The sequence below is a fragment of the Dipodomys merriami genome, unplaced genomic scaffold (assembly GCF_024711535.1).
Source record: "Dipodomys merriami isolate MVZ:Mamm:240054 unplaced genomic scaffold, mDipMer1.0.p SCAF_68, whole genome shotgun sequence".
NCBI lineage: Eukaryota > Metazoa > Chordata > Mammalia > Rodentia > Heteromyidae > Dipodomys > Dipodomys merriami.
In genome coordinates, this window is record NW_027206268.1 from 4657440 (window position 1) to 4680968 (window position 23529).

At 41.8% G+C, this 23529-nt stretch overlaps 1 protein-coding gene across 3 annotated transcripts in view; it reads left to right on the forward strand.

Moving 5' to 3' along the window:
- Clstn2 (calsyntenin 2) overlaps positions 1-23529 on the forward strand; it is a 355004-nt gene that overhangs the window by 144385 nt on the left and 187090 nt on the right. For all 3 annotated transcript variants that reach the window (XM_070005522.1, XM_070005520.1, XM_070005521.1), the window contains exon 2: positions 11065-11187. In XM_070005522.1, the coding sequence (XP_069861623.1) occupies positions 11065-11187 (123 nt within the window). The remainder of the gene's footprint in view (positions 1-11064; positions 11188-23529) is intronic.

A 23529-nucleotide genomic window follows, 5' to 3' on the forward strand; every position in this document is an offset into this window, starting at 1 on the left:
TCAAACTTCTATTCTGGAACATCTATGCAGAGATGTTGACAAACTAGTGGCTTCTTGCCCGTCCAAGCCTTGCCTGTCCAAGCCAGGAGATGGTGTAGTCTGCGTCTGTTACATTGGCCAGTTAGAGGAAGAGAAGTTCCTTATCCTCCATTGTTGGTGTAGAACTTGCTAATGGCTTGTTGCATCATTGTTGGAGGGACTGCTGGGCAGGCAGAGGCAGGAATCAAAGATACCTCCCCGGGTTTCGGCTTGTATAACAATTGTGATCAATTTTCTGAGTCAGTGTCCAAGAGATAAAGAGGGGGTTTGGGAGGAAGTCAAAGTGGGCCCCTGTTCACAAGTAGAAACAAGAAGTGAAGAGTTTCAGAATAATGTCAGTGATCAATCATATCTGGTAAGGGACTCATCTACAAGAAAAGAATGAATAACTTAGATTTTAAAGCTTGTTGAACATCCTTGCCTTCTCTCAGCACCAAGGAAATGGTTGTCCAAGAATCCTGTTCTTTTTTTTTCATGTTAAAAATTTTCTATTGTTATCATAAAGCTGATGTACACAGGGGTTACAGTTACATTTCTTTTTGGAGAATTTCACCCTTTCCCTCACTTTCTCCCTCCCATCTCCACCCGCAGGTTGTATAGTTTATTTTCAACACTGTGTTTCTTTCTTATTGATTGGAAGAGGCTGCCAGAAAAACATTGAGAAACAGTCTGAGGTTCTGTCCAGGCACAGTGGATTGATTAGTCATGTCTGCCATGGCTATGGGAGGAAACAGGTTCTATCTGCTTGTTCCAAGATGTAGATAATTAGATTTTCTTAGACATTTATGGGAATGTGCTTCTTTTCTATGTCATTCTTTATGACTGGAACAGGTTCTCAACGACTTTATCGCAAATGGGTGAATGAATGAATGGTATTTGGCAATAACTTTTTAAAGTGACTGAGAATATGACCAGCTATTCTGTATTCAACTCTTGAGAAATATTTCTCAGATTCTAACCACTGGGAGTTTAGTGAAGCTATTGGGTGGTGAAGTACATTGGCCCTGAGATTACGTCTCTCATGGTCCTTCCAGCCCAATGATTTTGGATTGAAATAGTGAAGAGAGATTCAGTCCACGTGTCTCCTGGGAGAGGTGAGACTCTACTGACTGACTATATATTTGACATCAGACACAAGTAGGCCTTGGACTTGTGGAGTCCTACTTACTTAGACTACATTTCAGTCAAGGAGACTTGGACTCAACCATCTTTCCCCTCCTCTTGTATGGGGCTGGTTTTGAGCCAAGATCTGTCCTTCTCATCAGCCTTTTCTGGACCTCTCCTTGTTCACATGGCATTCCTCTAATAAAATCATTGCATGTTTAATATGGACTTGATTTCTGACTCGCCGAAGACCAGGACTAATGCACCCTGCCGCCAACATCAGAAGCAGAAGGGCTCTATTAGCTCTACCCCGATGTTAGCTGGGCAGCAGGGAGCTATGCCCTTGCCCTTTGAGGAAGATATGGTGTTCCTGGAAATGTTCACTGAGGGGTGGCATCACTGCTGAGAAATTCAACCCTTATTAATAATATTTGAGGAAATACATTGGGAATTGACATACAACTGTCTTGTAAATCTCTCTATATACATCACACCAAGTGACATGTTATCGATAGCAAGGCACCCACTTCAAACTCAATTGAATGATCCCTCCCAGGATCAATTCTACTTATTCCCTATCTATAAGAACCTTCTGAATTCTCACATCCTAAATCTGATAACTGCTAGACTATTGATGTGTTTTGTTACAGACCGTACTTGTGTCTTATTCACCACCAAAAGATGTAATGTATAGTGACAGTGTGAATTCGTGACTCTAGAATTACTCTTTCTCATGGAACTTTAACAGTTTTATAGATTTTTTTTCATTCCATGCTGTGTTGTTGCAGGTGTGTGATTACTGTCTTCCAATTTTTTAAAAATCTATTTAATCTCTTGTCTTTATTTTCATTTTCTTTGCTTTTTCATTTTCTAACCCTGGAGGTGTTGATTCGTATGGAATCCAAAATTCTCATAAACAGCCAATTCTTTCTCTTTAAAACAATATGATCCTTGAGTAGTTGTACAAAGGGATTTCAGGCCAGTGTGTCAGTTTTTGAGTACAGTGCGTCTTTGTCAATGTCAACCCTTTCCATCAGTCTCCCTCATCTCTTCCCAACCCCATCCATCCCCTCAATTTACCACTCTCACACATGTTCATCGAATATTTATAGCTGCATTTACCTACCTTTCCTCTCTCCATTCGCCAACCCCCTTCTCTTGACATCATCCCCCCAACATATATTCCAGCTTCCTGCTAATCAGTTTGTTCAACTGTGATGTTAGTTGTTCAAAGGAGTTGTGTCACTTCAGCCAGTTCTCTCTAGAGATCTAGGTTCAGATTATTATTAACTGTGGAAGAATCACTGTGCAATTCTTGGCATGGATAACTGGCAGCTGCAGTAGGAACCTACTCATTCACTGGTGAACGTTTAATGCACATTTGTGGCATACTCGCCATGCACTGAGCCCATGATGAATACCTCTGAGAACAAGGGCCTCCGTCCTCCATCTGGAGAAGGATGCCTTAGGCCTTGAGAGGCCCAACAAATGCCTTTTCTGTTTACCTCCATGAGAAATAGTCACCTTTACCGTCGTTAACATCATGATTTCTTTTTCAAGACACAGTGCTTGCCTCTCAATGGGAGAATTCTGAGTCCAGTTTTTTTTTCCTTAGGAATTCATCAGAGGGCTTTTAACCTTTCATGTCTCTCTCTTTTTTTTTTTGTAGCAATGATTTATGAAGTTGATTTCTTTTTGTGGTGGTTTCTCAAACCAGGTTGTAAGAGCTGTAAGGACTATGATTTGAGACAATTAATTCTCTCCAGCTCCGACAACAAGGGAGATGGTTCTCTTTCTTTCTCCCAGAGTCAGCAGTGCTATCATCTGCACTGTCTCAGTGGCACAACCACTTGTCTGTCCTTCACGATCAGACTAGAACAGCAGTTCTATTGGCCAGTGGCAACTTTTCCCTTCTGAGTTGGTTCCCAATGACTTTATATCCTGTTTTCCTCTCCTCCTTCCCTGTCTCTTTCCTCCCTCCCTTTCTATTCCTCTATTTCCATGTTTTTTTCTTTCTTCTTCCCTGAGTAGTTTGTACTGTTTTAAGATCTTCACTAGGCTATCAACCTTTTTTGTTATTACTAACAAACCTTTTATTATTATTATTATTGCTATTACTCCCCCAAAGCTTATGTTTTTGTGGATTATACTTACTGTTATTTCCTGCATTTGTGGTAGATATATTTTTATTCAGTTGAAAATAAGAGTAATACGCTCATAACATATAGTAAAAATAAACTTTTAAAAATTGAATATTATCAAACATTTAAAAATATTGGGGAGAATGTTGCTGCTTTCCTTTTTTTTTTCTTTTTGTGGCCTTGGATCTCATGGACCCTCAAGGAAACCTGGCTGTATTTTGTGGAGATTAGGGACAGAGACAAACAAGAGCTGGCATCTTTCTCCACCATCTGGTACAGTGAATACAGTGAGGGATATTTGCGTCCTGGTTTAGTCCCTGCTTATGTGAGGGAGAACCAGTTGTTACTGGAAGACAAGGAAACCGTCCTAATTCAGGCTGGGCTCTGCATTTCGGGGAGAAAGGTTAGGGGAGAGCTGCAGGAATACAGACATTTGAATGAAAATTGGAACTTTCTCATCTGATCTGCCATATTCAAATCTGGTCATGAGAATGACCTATGTATGGTATTTAGCCTTACCGTCTTGTTATGACTGTATATTTGGTGGGGAGAAGCAGATTTTTTTTTTGCCTACCCTTTACCTCTGCTACTCCTCACCTTCCCAGGACAGAGCCACAGCCGAGGAAATGCAGATAACGTCCATATAAATAAGAAGTGAGATTGGGCTGCCTGGGCTTTCTTTCTGAAGCATTAAGAAGCAGGCAAGCATTTTGCAGTGAATATACTACAAACTAGATAATTGCCATCCATCGCTTTGGATGGCTCGGAATCTCAGGCATGAAATGGAATTCGCAGTAAAAACCTATCACACACACTTGCTGCCTTCTAGAACATAGTTGATAGCATGAGCCACAAAGGTTTTACTTATTAGTTTGCTGGCATAGAAACAAAATCATGGTGATTCCATCTGAGATTGAGAAGAATTCACACTGTCCCATCAACTGTTCTTACTCTATTTCAATATAACATTTCAAAGGCCCTTTGTAACGTCTCTGCTTTGTAGGTGGCAACAGCCAGGTATTTAATAAATATTGCTAGTAAGGTGTTTGTTTGTTAGATAGGGCTAATATCTATAACAAGTTCACCAGTAAAGGAGTTTACCTTCAGCCCCATAGGATAGGAGGGCCTCATTAAATCAGATAAAATTGAAGTATTCTGGAAAGGAAGAAATGCTGCCATAGGACTAGCGTATTAACTCTTGCCTGAGTTTCAGCCCGTTAGTCTGCTCTACAGATTTCAGATTTGCTAGCTGTACAATCCCATGATGCATAGGTCAGTTCCTTTGTCTTTTCCTGTTACACAGATGCATATATAATATATACATGTATGTGATACATACTGTTATGTACTTTGGCATGCATGTATGCATACATTCATGTACATGTAGCCATGGTCATAGGAACGAAGATTATCTATACAGACTGTCTTGTTGTTCCTACTTCTCTAGTAATTCCTGACTGCTCTTCAAATAGCATTGCTCTTGGCTCTTTTTTTTTTTTTTTCTCCTTGCATTCCATAAACCATGGTCTGTGCCTTGACCTAGCTGACACCAATTCAGGATCATCCATTGATCATCTGGTTGGGAGTAGGATGGCCACCTTGGATTTGCCTCTAAGTTCTTCCAGCAAAGGGGCTGGGAACTTGGCATGCATTCTCTTACATTTTAGAACCCCTGTCCCCCCCTTCATGGTGCGGTGCCAGTGCTGCCCTTTCCAGGGGTGCTTGTGAGGATTTAGTGAGTTTGTAGCTGTAAAGCCTGGCACACAGTAGGCCCTCAGGAGTAGCAGAGCTTCCCAACTAGCTATAGAATGGCAATTACAGAACAGACCGAAGAAATTACTTTCAGTAGCATAAATTCTAAAGTAAGTTAAGGGCCGGCTTTAGGAGTTAAAAGATGTTTAAAATGCAGTGAAGTATAAGATATTGAAGTAATAACAATCTTGGGGAATTATACATATAACAATTTAGGGCATACTTCAGTCCAATAATGTTGTTCAAGACATTGTGTGTAGGAAAAAAAATGAGTTGGCTCAAGCTACTGAATGGAGACATTAAGCCCTCACTGGTTTCCTCCACATCCTCCCCCCCCCTTCCTAGATGATCCCTGCCAGTTGTCCTCATAGACTTAATCTAATTTGTTTCTGTCTCGGGAGTTATTGATCTTCATCTGCATAATAAGCCTGTGGGTTCATGGATATTGCTTGCAGCTCAGGGAGGCCTTGTCTGCTTTGACCTCAGCCTATGGACGAGGAGACTCATATCTCTGGGAACCCACGAGGTGCTTTTCACTGTCACTATAGCAAAAGATAAGCCTGGCAACTGACCTCATATATTTAATAGACTGCAGTTGGCCTCACTAAAGCATATTGCAATCAGTAAAGCAGACTTTTTTTTTCCTTATAGCTTGCTTTTATCCAGCATCAGAGTTCTGAGGATGGCCAGAGGGGTGGAGTTTAGGATAAAAGCAGGGAGACTCAAAAGGGTAAATCATCAGCCACGAGGTTCTGCTGCTTGTGGCAAGCATTAACACACTTTCTCAGAGATGGAAGCAAAGAGAACCGAGATGGTCCCCTGAGAAATACCTCCATGCCCTAGTTAAAGGCGCATTGGGTGGCAAAGCCTAATTTCTTTGTAAATGGAGCAGAAATATCACAGGGGTGTTTCCTCTGCGTGAGTGCAAAGACAGAGATACTTTCTACAGGCTGAAACCTGCTAGAGAAGAGGGCCAAATGGAGGCAAGAAACAGGGCTACAAAGGGAGTGATATGCCAGGGCTCAGCCTCCAGGAAGGTGTGGGTGGGCAACTGAAGAGTGAACAAAACCTCGAAACCTGTTCTTCTGAAGTTGCGTCTCAGTGGAGCAAAGCAGGAGTTGACTGGTCTCCGTGTATTGGATACAAAAGACAAAGCATTTTGTTTAGGATGTGTTTTGACTTTAAGTATCACTATCTCACAGTACTGTGAAATTTATGTAATCACTTAATCTCAGTAATTTTTTTTTTAAAAAAAAGCATTTTGGGGGCTGGGAAGGTGGCTCAGTGGTAGAGCGCTTGCCTTATATGCATGAGGCCCTGGGTTCAATTCCTCAGCACCACAGAAGCAGAAAAAGCTAGAAGTGGCGTTGTGGCTCAAGTAGTAGAGCGCTAGCCTTGAGCTGAAGAGCTGAGGGACAGAGACCAGGCCCAGAGTTCAGGCCCCACAACTGACCCCCTCAAAAAAGGCATTTTGTTCAGGGAGCATCTCAGGAGGGACTAAGAAATAATAGCCTACAAGCAGCAGCTCTCAACTGCTGCTTTCTTGGCAGGAGGTGGTTCTCACTTCCAACAAAGCCAGAATTGGGGGGTAGCTCCTAAACATGCCATCCCTAGGTATTGGGAATGCTGCCTGACAGTCTGGCTTCGTACTAGCCTTGGTTCCTTCAAACATTGTTCTCAAGCCAGGTGCCGCTGGCTCAAGCCTGTAATCCCAGTTACTGAGGAGGCTGAGATGTGAAGCTTGATGTTCTAAGCCAGCCCAGGCAGGAAAGTCTGTGAAACTCTTTTTTTTTTTTTCTTTTTAAACCAGTCGTGGAGCTTGAACTCTGGGCCTGAGCACTGTCTCTCAGCTCTTCAGCTCAAGGCGAGCATTCTACCACTTGAGCCACAGTGCCACTTCCGGTTTTTTGGTAGTTCATTGGAGATGAGAGTCTCACAGACTTTCCTGCCCAGGCTTTGAACTGTGATCCTCACATCTTAGCCTCCTGAGTAGCTAGGATTACAGGTGTGAGCAACCAGCACCCTGCTTGTGAGACTCTTATCTCTGATTAAGCACCAAAAAAGCTGGAAGTAGAGCTGTGGCTTAAGTAGCCGAGCACTAGGCTTAAGCAAAAAAAGCTCAGGGATAGCTCTCAGGCTCTGAGTTCAAACCCCAGGACCAGCACTAAACAAAAAACATTGAAAAAAGTTGTTCTCTAGGTAAACCTAATCATGTATATTATCTCCATGATATGCCAAAGCTTTTTACCATTGGGACTTGGCTCATCCACCTTCCTCTATCTGGAGCCCTGGGCATCCTTTATCCCTGCTTGGTTCTTACTGACTTAGAACCTACTTCCTTCAGGATGGAAGCATGGATTGCCATGCCAGATTTAGGACTTCCACTCATTGTCCACTGCTCCCACCCTTCCTCCCTTTCACATTCTGATTGTCATGGCTTCTCCTCTAGTATGACAGCCCTCTGAGAATAAGGACTTCGTTCTTGTGTCATGCTTATTTTATTCCTTTGTTGTTGTTGTTGTTGTTTGGGGGGGCGTCTGGTATGGGATTCGAACTCAAACTCATTCTCTGATGCTACAGATTTATTGGCAAGCGCCCTACCACCAGAGCCATGCCTCCAGCCACAAAAGGGTTGATAATTCCTTCTTTGGTTTATTTGTTTGAGCCAGGCTTACTGGGTATGGTTTGTATATAGTAATAGTCACCCTTTTAGGTGTGTTGTTGGTATGTTTGGACATTTGTAACACATAGAAATGTAGCCACCCCCAGGACCAAGATATAAAACAGTCCCCCATAATTCCAGATAGTTCCTCAGGTCCCCTTTACCATCAAGTACTGCCCAAAAAAGTCTTGACCTGTCCCCTAGATTTTTGCATTTTCTAGAATGTCATCACATAACAGACAAGCTTTCCACATCCGACTTCTTCCATTTTATTTCACAGCAGAAGTTTTGGAGACTAATGTTTCATGTGGTCCAGCTGCTGACCTTCTTTTATTGCTCACTGGCTGTCCATTATCCCAACACACTGTGATTTATTTGTGCCCTCACCAGTTGATGGGCATTTCATTTACAGGGTGTCAGTATTCTGGATGAAGGGTCTATGATGGTGTACATCTAAATCTGTTTGTGTAGTTTATGTTTTCATTCCTCGTGGAATAGAATTGGTAGAAGACAGAACTGCTGCATGTTTTCCGCAGCAACTGCATTGTTGTGTGTGCTCACTAACACTGCATGGAACTGCCGGTGGCTTCATGGGAACTTGGCCTTGTCAAACATTCAAGTAGTGTTCTAGCATGTTGCATTGTGACTTTAGTGTACACATCCCTGGGCACCGTCGAAGGGGAACACACTTACCTTTCCATGTTATATTTTTCTATCATGTATTTATTTGGAGGTCATATCTGTCCAACTTTGGCTATTTCTTTACCAGATTGCCTGGTAAAGAAATATTATATTATTTATGCATGTTACTTACCATCAGTGTTTCATGTTTTGTGTGTAACATGCCTGGTGGCTCTAGATCCATGGCCTACCACGAAGCCATGTAGCACAATGAATCTGAAACTCCAGGCAAGCTCCTGGCTGAATGCTCTGTACACATTTCTAATGAATAGGCCCCTAGGCTTAATTAAAGGGAAAAAAAGATTAATTGTTTCTCCCAACAGCTGCAAATTATTTACATTGCATTTGTGTTGATGGCTAATAAAAGAGCAAAGGAGTGTGGGGACAGCCCATGGTGGCTGTAATTCTTCCAGGGTCTATAATGAAGCACTGGTCTGAATGCCAAAGTGGGAGAAGAGATGAACCTCCTCCCCAGGCTCACCTGTGGTGGGCAGAGCTGGGTGTGATTATGTCAGCAGAACTGAATCTCGGGGGTCACGACCTGAGGCCGGCTAGACCTATGTGTCCTGCCCTACTAGACTACCTCTCAGTGGGGGTAAAAAGGACAAAAATGACAGTCCAGGGAGAGGCTGTCTTCGGTTCTATTCTTAAATGACCTTTTATAGGAACCTCTGCAACAGTTACTCTTAATTCTATTATCTGTTGCTTTGCCATGCCTACTGAAAACTATATCTATCTCTCTCTCTATATATATACACACACATGTAAATTATATTACCTATTAAATAACAACTTGATTTATAATACATACTAATAGATCAGAAGGGTGATGGCTCTGCTACCCTTAATTCTAGTCTCTAAACTTCTGATCTTCATCAGTGTCCTAACATAATATTATAGTACCTGGTACCATAATACTCTCAATTCTGTAAGCTGTTGCTTTGCTATTGCAGTATGCTATATGCAGTATAATGCATGTCATATATCATAATGCATATACATATATGAGTATATTTGTGCATGCTTTTTGGATATCCTAACTTACCCAGTCAAAGCATTAGCTTTTGGTTTCTTCACTTATTAATTACCATGTGGTTGTCTTTGGGAACTCACGTCTTGGGAAGCTCTTTCTTCATTGTCTTTATGATGATCACACCTACCTCACAAGTTGCTGTGAATGGCATTAGGTATGTGACCGCATCTTTGAAACTGTGAAAGCAGCTTGTGAGGGAGAGCTGGCATCAGAACAACTTTGAGTTTCCAGGACTCATGCTAAGCTTATTTTAGGATTTGTTTGTTTTATTGTGAGACTGGAGATCAAACCCAGGACCTCACACATGCTAGGCAAGTGCTTTATCATTGAGCTACATCCTTGTTATTTCATTTTTAAAGCTTCTACTTTGCACTCAGACTTCTGTGAAAGTATGTGAGGTTTTAAAAGAATCCAAGAAACTCATAGTTGAGTAACCAGGTTAATACTTTAGAAAGTTTACTCTTTTTTAATGTTTTATAAAAGTGATGTACATAGGGGTTACAGTTCCGTAAGTTAGGTCATGAGTACTTTTTTAGTTTTTTGGACAATGTCACCCAATTTTCCCCTCCTGTTCCCACTCACAAGTTGTATGTAGTTGGTTTTCCAAATAATGGCTTGTGAGTACCACTGCTGCATTTGTTTATCCTTTGTCACCTCTATTTTGTACCTCCTTGCTCTCCCAAAGACAGATAAACTAACTAGGCAAACAGAAATCAAACAAAAACGACAAAGAAAAAACCTCTTGTTTCTATTTCCTAGATTCATATTGATAAACATTATTTTATATGATCACAGGTACATAGGTATTGCACCTTTGTGCTCCTCCCCTAGGAGTATCATCCTTTGGTCTCACTGTGTGTGAATGCCTAGAGTCCTGAAAGATCACTCTTCATGCTAGTATAGAGTTAATTTAATTCTCTAACCACCATTAATACCTCTGGGCAATCAATGCCTATGGGCAAAATTTGTTGTACACACACACATACACATACACACATAAGCAAAATGTACTAGTAACTCTTAAATATGGATCCAGTTATACTGAGATCAGAAATCCCACTACATATACACATAATCTGCGAATTTATTGATCAATAATGGATTGTGAAATAGCTGTTAATAGATACTAATGTTTGAAATTTTAAGTTTTAAAATACTACTATTTCCCTACACTGGGCATTCTGAAGTAGCAATAATGGAATTTTGGTGAAGTAGAGGATTCGTATTTTATAGATAGAATTGTGGGGTTTTTTTTGGGGGGGGTCTGGTCGTGGGCCTGAACTCTGGGCCTGGGTGCTCTCCCTCAGCTCTTCAGCTTAAGGCTAGCACTCTACCACTTGAGCCACAGCACCACTTGCAGCTTTTTCGGCTTAGGTGGTGCTGAGGAATCGAACCCAGGGCCTCATGCATGCAAGGCAAGCACTCTACTACTGATCCACCTTCCCAGCCCTGTGTTAGGTATTGATGCTGCCTTTTACCTTGTGTGTGAATTATTAGGGTGAATTGCTGAACCCCTGTCTAGATATAAAATGGGCTAGCCTGCTGTGTGTTCTTCCTTAGGGTGGTTACATGAGAGCCTGTGATTGGGCAAAATTATACGATGCTAACACTATGCATTCATATGATGACCTTCTGTTTTCTGTTCTTTCTAGTCAACAAACACAAGCCATGGATTGAGACATCATACCATGGAGTTATAACTGAGAACAACGACACAGTCATTCTGGATCCACCCCTAGTAGCCCTGGATAAAGATGCACCAGTTCCTTTCGCAGGTAAGATGATGACTTAGCATGAATGGATTCCACTCATTCTGAAGTCACACTTCATGTGAAACCTCCATCTACACAGCGCAGGTAGGGCTTTGAAAATGTGCCATCGTCACCCCATGTGTGTCTGGAGCAACCAGTGGTGGTAACACTGAATACCTGTGACTTCAGGGGTCTATTCTGCATCTGCATATGGTGGTTTTCTTTATTTCTTATTCTGCTGAGAGGTGGTGAATTGCTAAGTGACCCTTCACAATTTGAAGAAATTCAATTAGTGAAGTCAGTGGATTTTTTTTTATCCCTAGAGCAAGAATCCACTGAGGTGATAAATGTATGGTCATTCTTGCCACCCCCTACCATCTCCACCATCCCTGATACCCACATATCATGGATATGTAGATACTTGTGGCTTAGTATATTGGGAAGAGAAAGGGGAAAGAAGAAGGAATCAAGAAGTAGATGGTAACAGTAGGACAAGGTCCTGCCTTTCAGCTTAAATGTGTATGTGTCTTTGAGCAGGGAAATTCAAAGGAAAAATACCTTTGCCTTCCATTTCTGTTGGAGAGAGAGGTTTCTCACTGTTATCCAGATGACTGCAGCTTTTTCCCCCTTGACCTTCTGTGAGGGCTAGGCCCTGCAAGGCTATATGGGGATACTACCATGTCCCATGTTTCCATGGATTTGAGCAGGGACAAGGTGACAGGCACTGTCAGAGGCACAAGGGATTGGACCAAGAATTTCTGAAGATGCCTGCATCGTGAGTAATGTCGTTACCATTTTATAACTGTCAGGAGAAAGACAGGAAATTTAATGAAGGTTTTCAAGACTTCTAGAAGATTGCTTTATGATAGATGGGTGCCAGGCAGACGTTTTCGCCATGGCGAAGTCTATTTTTTCTGACAGTTTGTCTGCTAGTTGGGCGAGGAAAAATTGGTTCTTTTGCACGTATAAAGCGATAAGCACCGTGAGGGCCCTTTATCCATTATGGAACATTATAAAGTCAGGAGTGATGGGGGCGGGTTGTTAAAGCCAGCACTAGGTGAAGATGAATCCAACAGCAGTCTTGCAGAACGTGGGGGAGATGCTCTCCACTCCCAGAAGAAGGTTTTATCTTTACTTCATGGAGAATGGTAACCACCAAGGGGATCTCGCTGTGGCTTGCATGGTGCTTAGAATTGGGGTATTTCCATACATCTTCCAAACATCCCCAAAAGTCCCAGTACAACTAACCCTCACTTTAGGAGGGAAAATCCTAGGCCATATATCCCCCATGACATGATGTACCTTCCCCAAACCTTCTTAGCCAGTCTGGGAAAAAGCTAGTACAGTGTTGGGATGAACTGGCAATTCTTAGGAATGTGTAGAAACCAGAACTCTGGGCCTGGGCGCTGTCCCTGAGCAATTCAGCTCAAGGCTAGCTTTCTACCACTTGAGCCACAGCACCACTTCTGGCTTTTTCTGCTTATGTGGTGCTGAGGATTGGAACCCAGGGCCTCATGCATGCGAGGCAAGCACTCTACCACTGAGCCACCTTCCCAGCTCCAGAAACCAGAGTTTTTAAGCAAATATGATGAACAGTGTTTGGGCCATGGAAATGCTTACATTGGCAGGCACTGTGTACTGTTTTTTTTTTTTTCTGTTTTTTTTTTTTTTTTTTTTAAGTAGACTTGATATTTAGAAAGTTAACAATTTGAAATAAGACCTGGGATACTGATCGGCTTTGCTGAGTCAGATCTCAATAAAGAGGTGAGTCATAGAGGTACTCACTTTTTTTTTTTTTGAGACAGTCTGTCTATGTAGCCATGACTGGCCTTCTGTGCTCTTCCTGCCTCAGCATACCTTTATAGACATGGCACATGCCAGCCACACCTGGCTGGGCTTCCCTCTTGTTAAATTTTGTTGATTGTACAGAATAATGAATTTCATCTTGACAGTTTAGTGGGTGTATACAGTGTATTCCAATCAGATTTGCCTCACCATCCTCCTCTCTTGTCCCCTTCTCTGCCCTCCTAGTGGTGCTACCTTCCTCCCAAAAGTCCTCCTTTTACTTATTTTACTTTAAAAAAAAATCTAGATCCTACATAAGAGAGAAAACATGTAATACTTGGATATTAGAATCTGTAGAATCTGGTTTATTTGTCTTAACCATGATGGTTTCTATTTTTTCTGCTAATGACATAATTTCATTCTTCTTTATGGCTGAATAATACACCATTGTGTATATACCACATTTTCTTCTTGTATTGAGGGGCACCTAGGTTGAGTCAATAACTTAGCTATTGTGAATAATGGTACAATAAATGTGAGTGTCCAGATATCTCTATTGTGTGTGGACTCTGGGTTCTTCAAGTATGTACCAGGAATGGTATAGCAAGGATCTAAATGAGACTACTATTTTTAGTTGTTTGAAGAACCTCCATACTGATTTCCACTGGCTGCATTGATTTACATTCCATATACACCACATAAACCCCACTCAACCTCCTTTATCTCTGGAATTTGTTTGATGATAACTACTCTGACAAAGTTAGATAGAATCCAGGTGTTTTGCTTTGCATTTCCTTAATGGAGTGAACATTTTTAATGTATTTGTGGGCCATCTGTACTTGTTCATCTGAACGAACACAGTTTACAGGATTTGCCCTTTTGATTGGATTTTTTTTGTTCTTAATTTATTTTGAATTCTTTATAGATTATGGATATTAATCCCATTCAGAAGAATAGCTGGCAAAGATTTTCTCCCTGTCTGGAGTGGGGCTGTCTTTTCATGCTGACAGTTGTTTCCTTTGCTGTGCAGAGCTTTTCAGGCTTATATTCGATGCAATCCCATTTGTCAACTCCTGTTGTTATTTCCTAAGCTATTGAAGACTTATTCAGAAAGTTGTTTCTTGTGTCTGTATCCTGGAGTTTGTTCCCTCTGTTTTCCTGTAGAAGTTTCAGACTTTCTTGTCTTACATGAAGGTATTTGATCCATTTTTATTTGATTTCTATGCAGAAAGAGAGATAGGAGATCTCACTTCAGTCTTGTACATCACCATTGTTCACATCACCATTAGTTGGTGAGGCTATCATCTTTTCCAATGTATGTTTTTCCACACTTTTCTCAACAAGCAGAGGGCCATGGTGGTGCTGGGTTGGTTTCCCTCTTTAGATCAAGTGTGTGCTCCTGCCTCTCTCAGTCCTTGCTCTCACAGCTGGGTTCAGAAGCCTTTCTTGCAAGCACAACCTCTCATTCAACTTGCCATCAGATACTTGACCTCACTCTCAGACATCACAGAGACATTTAATGATGCAGGAATGGGAAGTAAACAAGTACCATTAAGGCATCTCAGGGTAGTGAAGCAATCACTTTATGAGATAAAGAATATGCCTGACTATTCATCATGTCTAGCCCTGATGCAGCTTCTGTTCTCCTCCATTAGTGAGCAGAAAAACCAATGCCTACAGTAAAGCTAGCTACAGGCTCTGGAATATACGGACCTGCAGAGAAAAAATTTATATATATATATATATATATATATATATATATATATATATATATATATTTCAAACAAATCTGATTATCTGACAGTTTGTATTTATGAAAGATTACCTGATTTACATGGTAGGGCTGAGAAACAATTTTGAATTTTCACCCTGAGATTTCACTAAAGTCTTTCCTAGGTCATGAACCCATCAAGTGCTTTTTAAATTTGAATTTGTGTTCTAACCCATAGATATGTCCACAGTTGTTCAGACAGGTTTTGAAACTAAGATTTGCTTTCATGCCAAGCCCTAAGTAGTTATTTCTAACTAAAGACAATTTCTATGCTCCACCTGTTATTTGCAGCTGCCTTAAAAAAATCTAGCTTAATGCATCAAAATATAATCTGCCGAGCTCTTAAGAGTTTTTAAAAAAAAGCTTCTTTTTAGAATGGCCAAAGCTATTTTTCTCAGTGTTATTTATGATCCGCTCTCAGACAGGACACAGGCACTAGCCATCCATCCATGCCGTGGGCGTTTATTTTAAAACATTTATCTTAAAAAGAAAATACTGAAGATTTATTTCAGATCCCTATCATTCTCATAAAATTGAAAAATTCATATCTACCAGCTCTATCACTTCTCCAAGTCAACTGAAGCTTTTAGTCTTCCCTTATCAACTGCTTGTGCATCATGGGTCACTTTCCCAGCCCTTTCCCTGAGTCTTTATTTCCAATTTAGGCCATGAAGTGAGCTACAAGCACTGTGGAAATTTATTCTCTCTCTACCATTTTTGCTGGGTCTTATTACTCTTCTCTTCCCTATCCTTTTACAATGTTTTTTAAAGGAAAAATATCTTATACATAGATTCTGCTAAAATATCATTTAGAACCATGCAATCTCAACTGATTTTTATCTAAGTAAAAACCATTAGCTGGGGAACCAAAGACTCATGCCTGTAATCCCTAGCTACTCAGGAGGCCGAGATCTGAGGATCACAGTTGGAAGCCAGCTTGGACTGACAAAACTGAGAGACATTTATCTCCAGTTAACTAGCAAAAGGCCAGTAGTGAAGATGTTGCTCAAATGATAAAGATGCCAGCCTTGAACAGAAAAGCCTAAGCAAGAGCATGAGGCCCTGAGTTCAAGCCCCAGTATAGTCACAGAAAAGTTGGAAGAAGAGGAGGTAGGAGGGAGGGAGGAAGGGAGGGAGGGAGGGAAGGAAAAATAAAAATTATGACCATTGATTATATAAAACATAGTAAAGCTCAGAAAGAAGCACAAAGTATATATTTTCTTGCCACTCATAACAATTAACTAGATTTCCTTCATTTTCCTACTTTTCTATAATATTTTGTCATTTTTCTACTCTTACCTTTTCCCCAAAATTGAAATCATACCTCCTATTCAATATAAATTTCTGTTACCAGATGTCTGTCACAGTGTTGGATTGGCTTAATATTATCTGATTAAATTCTATGAATAATACTATAAATAAGAAATTAATATTGAAATAATGACTATATAATTTTACTAATTTTTCTCCTAAAAATGGATATGTGGCTAAATGTTTTTCTACTTAATGAACATTCTGTAGTTTACCATTCTTCTTTACCAAGACACAATTTACCTGTTTCTAACTCTTTTTTAATGGTGAGCTCAGGTCTATATTTCAGATTCTATTTCTTTGGATGTGTGTTTATAACTGGAGCTAATTGGTCAGACAGTCTCATGTTCCTGAAATGGAGTAAACCACTTTCCAGAAAAGCTGTATGAGTTTCGCAGTTCTATTCACATGTTAGAGTGAGTCCCCATCTGACTCACAAGTAGTAACTTAGTGACAGTATGGTGGCATGGCTGGTTAGAGTCACTTTACTGCCATCATCTATAAAACAATAGAACTTTCCAGGATGCTGAGAATGAGCAACTGGCACTGAGATGGGTGAGGATAGCCACTGAACTTCTTTCCTTCTATAGATCTCTCTCACATTGCTTTGGGGTCTCTGTTTCACCCGAGCAGCCAAATCACAGTAAAACTTGTCTCAAGCCCAGAATCTGAGCTCTGTAGACTTGACCTTCTTAGTGAATCTGATACAGACAATTCCTTGAGTAATAATGAAATCCTCTCTACCTCATGGGGAAAAAAATGATAATGAAAGGAAGCTGGGCACACCATGAACTTATTAATTTCTACATATGCCCCACTGAGGCCTGTTAGGACACTGTGGAGACTTTTAAATTTGAAGGGAATTAGATTACCTTTCACGGATAATAGAAGTGCTCATTTGTCTACATTGGGCCAGTCTGGACTTGTCTTTTGTAAGGACAAGGCAGCAGAGAATGATCGGGCATAATTGGCTGGCTTCTTAGGCTGGGTGAGACTCTAAAGGCTGCCCTGAAAATTGTCTGGGACATGATTTGTCCTGGTTTGATTAGGTTGGTTACAGTGTTGGTCTGCAGCAGAGCTGCTCTTTCCTGCTTGGTTTACTCTGGTTGTCTTCCTGTTCTGCTAAGCATCTGCCTGTGGGCCTGCCTCCATAACCCAGCATAGTGTCGCATGTTGGGAAGGAAAGCAGAAGCTGTGAACAGTCACAGGTTTTTACAAATTTTAATTTTCAACTTTTTTGGGGAGGTGCCAGTACTGGGGCTTGAACTCAGGGCCTTAGCTTTTTCACTCAAGGCTAGAGCTCTACCTCTTAAGCTATACTTCCATATTTTTCATATATTGGAGATAAGAGTCTCATGGACTTATCTGCCATGGCTGGCTTTGAACTGTGATCCTCAGATCTCAGCCTCCTGAGTAGCTAGGATGACAGACATGAGCCACTGATGCCCAACCAACATTTTTTAAATTAACATTTAAAATTGTCAGTTGCAGTTGCTAAACATTGTCTTTTGATGATATTTGAAGTCTATAGATAATTAATGTGGAATGGTTAAATATAGCTAATTAGCATATGCATTGATGTTACATATTTTGTTGAGGACATACTATTTACTCTCCTTATATTTTGTCAAGGGGTTTTCTTCTTGTTTTTTGTCAGCCATGGGGCTTGAACTCAGGACTCGGGCACTATTCTGAGCTTTTGTGCTCAAGGCTGTACTCTCTTTGAGCCATAGCTCTATTTCTGGTTTTCCAGTGGTTCATTGGAGATAAGAGTCTCACAGACTTTTCTGCCCATGCTGGCTTTGAACCATAATCCTCAGATCTCAGCCCCCTGAGTAGCTACGATTACAGGCATGAGCTACTGCCTTCTGGCTCTTAGGAATATAACATAGCATCATTAACTAAAGTCAGCTTGAATGTTGTTCTTCATGTCTACATATAATTATGGGTCATCTGGTCACTATCTCCTCACCTCAGCCTCTTGCAACCACAGCTATGTTCTCTATTTCTGTAAGATCAACTTGTTTATATTTCCAGATGAGTGAGATCATACAGTATTTATCTTTCTGTACCTGGCTGAACTTACCATATATTCATGATTTTACATTAAGGCTAACAAGCTGTACAGTCTCAGAGAGGTTACTAAACCCCTCTAAGGGAGGAATTTGGGGGTACAGTAATCAGAAGGCCTACTCCTGGGACTAATACAAGAATTAAATAAGATATTAATGCAGAGTGCCTGAAACCCTCTCTGGCAGCCAGAAGATGCCAAATAAATCATATTATCATATTATCATAGTCAAAGCCATGATAATAATGAGCGTCATCATTGCAATTGTAATTCTTGTTATTATCCATGAGCCACAAGTGTTTACTTCCTTTTAAGTTGATTATAATGGTGTGATTATAATATGTGCTGCTGCTGCTGCTGATGATGATGATAAAAACAAAGAAAACAAAAGTCTGGAGTTTGTTCTAATGCTTGTTGTAGTCACTTGAATCATCAGGCCCTGATGTCTTGATCACTTGGTTAGGCACTGGAGAGGGACAGTTGGTTAAATAAAGGGTGAGAAAGTCCTTTGAAAACTGTGTATATCTCTATAAACAGATATCCATAAGTTGGGCATACACATCCCTAGATTCTATCCATAATTTACCGTTGTGGAAGAATCTTTCTCTTTCAAGGTATGTTTTCAGACTATTACAAGCCATTCACCCTTTTATTGTAAACACACACACACACACACACACACACACACACACTCTCTCTCTCTCTCTCTCTCTCTCTCTCTCTCTCTCTCTCTCTCTCTCTCTCTCTCTCTCTCAATCTTCAACTTGTGGGAAAGGAAAGTCAGCTATTCTGATCCTGTTTTGCAAACAAGATATTAAATTTTGTGACCTCTTCAAGTTTGCCTTGTGGGTGTAAACTGGTCTGGTCACTCAGTCGAGACCTTCGTCTCCAGGTTTTGCTGCATTCTCTTTCCTCTGCCAGTTGTCCAGTTTCCTCCCATTGGCCAGAGGACATACATATAACACCCAAAGATAGCATCGCCACCACTCATGCAGAGTTTCCCATCTTTAACTTCTCTTTCCATTGTTCTGATCGTGTCAAGGAGAAAGGTGCAGTCTGGGAGGTTCTTTTCTACCTCTCAGCTATTTGCTAACCTCTCTTTTTGACAAAGTGGGAGGAGAAAGCTTTATCACAGAGCCTCCTCTGTACAGTACCTCAGTTGAATCTTAATGCTCTGTTGTATTTTTTTATTTAGGTCACTTTCTATTGGAGGCCGATATTCCTGGGTATTCATTTTAGGCACTTTATTCTTCTTAAATTCATTTGAGTTTTTTAAAAAAATTCCATTGTAAAGACAAATGTAAGTAAATAAGTTCTCAGGAAGATTATGGTCAGATGACAGTGAGCACCATGCGTGACATGCTATAGAACAGCCATCCCAGGAGTGAGCTCCCTTAGTGCCCTCAGGACCACAAGCTGGGGACCAGTCCGTCTTCAGTCCAGATCTGGTAACAGCAGAGCCACTCTCCCAGCCTCATAGTAGATATAAAGATTTCCCTTGGTATCTAAGCTGGTTTATTTGAGGTCTTTCAAGAGCAACAGCCAGCAGTGTCACTGGGCGTCTTCTTCCCTCTCTGAGCAGTCACTGGCCTCAGCCATAGGCAAAGCCTTAGCTTTCTTGGTAGAGAATTGTTTCCAGACATGTCTGACATCCACCATCAAGGCTACTTATTCAGATCTCCCAATACTGAGAACTAGAAAATGTCAGAAAAACAATGTGAGCTAATGTCTGTTCATCTGAGTACATGTGAAACTCCCTTTAAAACTCACCCATTTCTTCTAAATCCCCGATCAGCTTGTTTCCATTCACATATAGATACTTACAGTACTTATGGTTCTGAGTCTTTTCTTTTTCAGTGTCCATACGCATTTTCTAAAGTAAGAAAGTTATTAAAAATATACCAAAATAACTATATATCATCATTCCCGTTTGGAGATTCTTAAGGTTATTTTCAATAGTATTCCATTTTAAAAAAAACACAATTCTTCTATGGTCAATAATGTGACCAATTTTAAAAATGTTGTTATTAAGTACTTGTACAAAGAGGTTCCAGAAGTCAGGATATGAGTACAGTGCAACTTAATCGTTGCCACCCCTTCCATCATTTCTCCCTGTCCTCCCCCAACCCCAAGGCAGAGTAACCAGGTTTTACTTTGCAGTTTAGTTCTTAGACAGTAAATAAAAACAGGCACGCCTTTAAAAAAATTTTCAGTGATAGATTGACAATATGTCCACAAACGGTTTTTATTGGTGTGACGTGTGATTGCCTATTTTCACTGTAGCCGATGGGATTCAGATTAGATGAAGAGGACAATTCCCACTCCTGTCTGAGCCTGCAGGGGTGCGCTCAGTCCCTACACCCTCAGACTCCCTCTCCATGACAAAGCGACCCTCACTATCAGACCTGGCTCCCATCCTAGAGTTGCCAATTGCAGCAGTGAGTGACTTCAGCATTCTAAGAGTGAAACAGAAGCTGCTTTAAAGCTGAAAATAGTTGAGGCCGAGAGGACAGCAGGTAATAATAAGAGACACTTAGCCAGAAGACCTGGTCAGGGTGATCTGTGAGAAGGTGAGAATAGAAGGTCCAGCTGGAGTCTCCCAGGAGAAGCAGGGTCTTTGTCATGGCCACACCTGTGGGGCTGGTTCTATAGATGCTGGATGGCTCTGTGAGACTTGCTTAGGGAAGCAAGCCAGGGTGCATCCATCACTGTGAAATTAAAGTACTCCTTTGGCTCTGCTCCTGCTCTCTCTCTCTCTCTCTCTCTCTCTCTCTCTCTCTCTCTCTCTCTCTCTCTCTCTCTCTCTCTCTCTCCCTCTCCCTCTCCCTCTCTCCCTCCCCCTCTCTCCCTCTCCCCCTCTCTCCCTCCCCCTCTCTCCCTCTCCCCCTCTCCCCCTCCCCCTCTCTCCCTCTCCCCCTCTCTCCCTCTCTCCCTCTCCTGCCAGGTTGGCAGCATTCAGCCTTGACAGTGACTGATAAGGGATTCGATGTGGAGGACTGCTCAGGACCCTGTCCACAAGAGACACCAGTCATTCCAGTCATTCATTTTCATTCATCTTACTCTGTTTTCGTCTCTGCTGGTGGCCATCAGCTCCGGGGGCCTCAGCTCTACCAGGGTGGTCTAGAATCCTTGAGCTCTAGAATGGAGACTATGAAGCCCTTGCTTTGCTGAGAAGAGAAAGCAAACAATCAATAATAACAAAGCACATTTCTCCTGGTGTGAAGCTCTCCATGCCTCAGTAGGGTGCAGATACAATATGAAGCTGCCCACATTCTTTGCATGTTTGGGGTCTTTGTCCTAAGTCTTTCTTTCATCTAGCAAATCCTGCCAAATCTCCCCTCTTGTGAAATTATCCTCTGTTCTTTTCCACCAGTAATTTGCTCCCAGAGTCCCTGAAGCTGTCAGTCTGCATAGCCTCTGTCACTTGTGTGTGTGTGTGTGTGTGTGTGTGTATGTGTGTGTGTGTTTCTGTTTGTTTTGCATTCTTTTATGTGCCTTTACTATGTGGCAACTCTACCTTGGTGAGTTGTTGATGGCCTGGAAGATTCCATTTTCCATGACATGCCTATCCTCTACGGAGTCCCCTTCATGGGGATGTGGCTGGAGAGGGGTGGCTGGCAGCCATGTTAGATCTGTGCAGTGAGTAGAGGTAGACTCAAGGGTTGAAAGGGGTAAAGAGCAAAGCAGACAGTGCTTTCCCCAAGGGGCTGCCTAGAGGAGGAGCTCAGAGCCAGAGAACAGGAGAAGGGGAACTAGAGCAGGTGGGAATCAGGCCAGGAGGGGGTGATGGCAAAAGTCCCAGGCAAACACCCACAGCCCGGCTGGGCTCCGTGGTCCTGACTGCTGATAGGCTGTGAGAGAAGGAACTGGCAGGCACTTCCATAAGGATTCCCCAGTCACCCTAACCAGAGTTTGGAAATGCTCACAAGGAAACAATGCTCCAGGCCAAATCGTGTTTACAGGATTACCAGTGGCTATCCACAGGGCTCTTCTCCATCAATAAAGTTAAAGAAAAAGATGCACTCTCCTGGTTTTCCTGGGAACAAAGATGGCTTTCCTCTGGGATAGATGACATTCTGTGCTACATCTAGGAAGGTCCTGGTAGACCAGAGTGAATTGGTCAGCCCTAACAGAAGAGATGGAAAGCCCCAGGGTTAAAAAAAAAAAAAAAAAAAAAAAAAAAGGCTTGAGCACTGGCACTGGAAAATCGCTTTGGAGAAGCCTTTGAACGTAGAGATTTCCAGTTTTCTGGGACCCTGAGTTAATGACAGCCCTAGACTCAAACAAGATGAAAATGAGCAATGAAGTGAGAAATAACAGCAAGACTGCAGCCAGCCCTGCACAACTGCACAGTGGACGCAGGTGCTCCTTCTCACAGATGGACCCTGCTCTACTCCACAGCACTCTATCTGGCAAAGTGCTGAAATAGGCGGATTTCAGCTCTAACTCATCCCCTCAGTCCTGCAGCCTTGCCTCCAAAACAACTCACACAAGGCAGCAATGAAGATTAGATAACCATTAGCGTTACTCCCTTCAAGACACAATCACCATGCCATTTAATGTTCACAACAGCTCTCTGAAAATAGGCACTATCATTTTCTCTATCTTATAGAAGGAGAGACTGAGGTTAAACCAGATTATAAAGTTTGCCTGGAAACACAGTAGTAAGGAAGTAAGTCTAACCCAGTTGTCTCACTTAAGTCCTATCCCTGCAACAGCCATATCCAAACTTTGGAGCATATTTATTCTTTTGGAACAGGTTAGCCCTCAGCCATCCAGTCCCTCTGGGTAGACTATACATTGATTGCGCAGCTCTGCTTACCAGAGTCAGGCTCAAGGCACCCTCATTGGGTGGTCAGTGCATGGGATGTCAGCACAGGTGGGTTTAGGGTATCCCTGGCTGGGTTGTCGCTGTTCTCTTGCAGGTATTCTTTTGGCAAGCTAACCTGAACATGTTCCGGTCAGGATTGTGGAAAGGCAAAAAGTTCCGGGATGTATACAATCTGTTTTTTGAGCAGCTTTGACAAGTTCGTTCTAGCTTGATAGTCTGAAGCAAGCTCTATGGCCACTCCCAGAGTGAGTGTGGACTGGGTCGGCATGGGGGATATGGAGGATGGCATTAGAATCATCAAGATAATACTTCATAACAGCCTCCCTGTAAACAACAATCATTCCTGTCCCTTCCTCATGCAAAACATGCTCATGCCCACCCAGTTGTAACCAGTCACAGCTTGAAGCCCAAGGTCTTCATGAGTCTTACCAGGACCAGGCCAGAGAGTTGTGAAATGAAGTGTTAGCTTCCCACCCATTATTGCCATGGGGAGGAACATCTCAAGAAATACTCATTCCAGTGGGAAAAGGGAAGGTATAACACCACTTGCAATCCTAATACCCTGCTAGGAAAATAATGTGGTCTTCTTCTGAGGGT